Source organism: Phacochoerus africanus, chromosome 6 (assembly GCF_016906955.1).
Source record: "Phacochoerus africanus isolate WHEZ1 chromosome 6, ROS_Pafr_v1, whole genome shotgun sequence".
In the NCBI taxonomy this organism is placed as follows: Eukaryota; Metazoa; Chordata; class Mammalia; order Artiodactyla; family Suidae; genus Phacochoerus; species Phacochoerus africanus.
The window spans coordinates 92,046,432-92,048,272 of record NC_062549.1 but is presented as its reverse complement, the minus strand read 5'-3'; the positions used below and the strand labels follow the sequence as shown (position 1 = coordinate 92,048,272).

General features: G+C 43.0%; 1 protein-coding gene across 1 annotated transcript; it reads right to left on the bottom strand.

Moving 5' to 3' along the window:
* Positions 1–680: 680 nt before the first annotated feature.
* On the bottom strand, positions 681–1,625 carry LOC125128869 (olfactory receptor 10K2). The gene has a single exon (XM_047783012.1). It carries the CDS (start codon positions 1,623–1,625, stop codon positions 681–683), a length of 945 nt encoding a protein of 314 aa, XP_047638968.1.
* Positions 1,626–1,841: the final 216 nt, after the last annotated feature.

Below are 1,841 nucleotides of genomic sequence, written 5' to 3'. Positions count from 1 at the left end.
ATATTGAAAGATTCAGAAAATATCCAGAGGAAGTTCCTGTTGTGGCACAGCGGAAATGGATCTGACTAGTATCCATGACATGTGGGTCCGATCCCTGGCCCTGCTCAGTGGGTTAAAGATATGGCATTGCTCTGAGCTGTGGTGAAGGTTGCAGATATGGCTTAAATCCAGCATTGCTGTGGCCGTGGCCTAGGCCAGCAGCTGTAGTTCCAATTGGATCCCTAGCCTGGGAACATCCATATGCCATGGGTGCAGCTCTAAAAAGAAAAAAAGCCAAAAAAAAAAAAAGAGAGAGAAAAAAGCAAAGAAAATGTCCAAAAAAAGGATAGCGAGAGCTCTAGAGATAGAAGCTTTCTGCTGCTTTATGCAATGTTTTGTAGTGTTGCTCTCCATTCTGACTAAGATTGGGTAATAGTGTTTGCCAGAGCTAGAATTCTGAACATGTATACATTTTCCTAAAGTAGCCATGTATTATTTTTCCATTGATTTTAAAAAAATTCAACAGGCAATAATTTATGTAACCATGGCAAAAAGCTATTCTTTTTATTTCTGTGTTTAGAAATAAGTGAGAGATGATTTCTATTCTTGAACACTGTGCTCAATTGTTTGATCATTTTTTCCACTGCGAATTTTTCCACACATACTTTGTGTTTCATTACTTGGAAAGAGAAGCATCAAGATTAATGATGTGGCAGAGAAATTTTTTTTCCCACAACTCTCTGGAGAGCTGATTTGAACTCTTTATTTCTCAAGCTGTAAATTATAGGATTGAACAATGGAGTTAGGATGGTATAGGATACTGACATGAGAACATCCTGGCTTGAGGAGTAGTGGGACTTAGGCCTTAAGTAGATAAAGGAGGCACAGCCGTAATGGACAATGACAATAATGAGGTGAGAGGCACAGGTAGAAAAAGCTTTGTACCTACCTAATGTGGAAGGAAATTGGAGTATGGCAGAGATGATGTGAACATAGGATACCAAAATCAAGAACAGGGGGATAACCAGGACCAATGCACAGAGCATGATGATGATAACCTGACTAAAATGGGTAGGGTGAGATGCCACCTTGAGAACAGGAGAAATGTCACAGAAGAAGTGGTGTAGTTGGTTAGAGGAGTGGAAGGGCAGGTGAAATACCATGGATGTGATGATCTGTGCAACAGTGAAGCCACAGAAACAAGCAGCAGCCACAAGTCCCACACATACCCCATAACCCATGAGCACTGTGTAGCGCAGAGGGTTACAGATGGCCACGTAGCGATCATAGCCCATGGCTGCCAGCAGGAAGGAGTGAGAACAGCCTAGGAAGAGGAAGGTAAACATCTGGATGGCACAGCCCAGGAAGGAGATGGTCTTCTTCTGGGCCAGCAGGTCAACCAGCATCTTGGGTACAATGACAAAGGTGTAGCAAGTCTCAGAACAGGAGAGGACACCGAGGAAGAAGTACATGGGGGTATGAAGGGCTCTGTCCAGCACAATGGTGGAAATGATGATGGCATTGGTGCCCAGAGTGAACAGGTAGACGAGCAGAAAGACGACGAAAAGCAGCCGCTGCAGCCCAGCCAGAGATGAGAAGCCAAGGAACATGAACTCTCTCACTGAAGTCTCATTGACCCACTCCATGGAAGGTACATAGTAAGGAGAGAATCTGAGAGGGAAGACAGTGTCCAGAAAAAAATACCTTGAAAATTAGAGGAATCACAGGAAATTGGTCATCATAGAGCATGTGTTTTCATGTTTTGAGTTCTAATTCATTCCTCCTCTTTCTGGTTTTTGTAAGACATGGAGATGTATCTAAAACTAATCAAAGTGTGCATCCAACTTTGAGTCTCTGCAGTA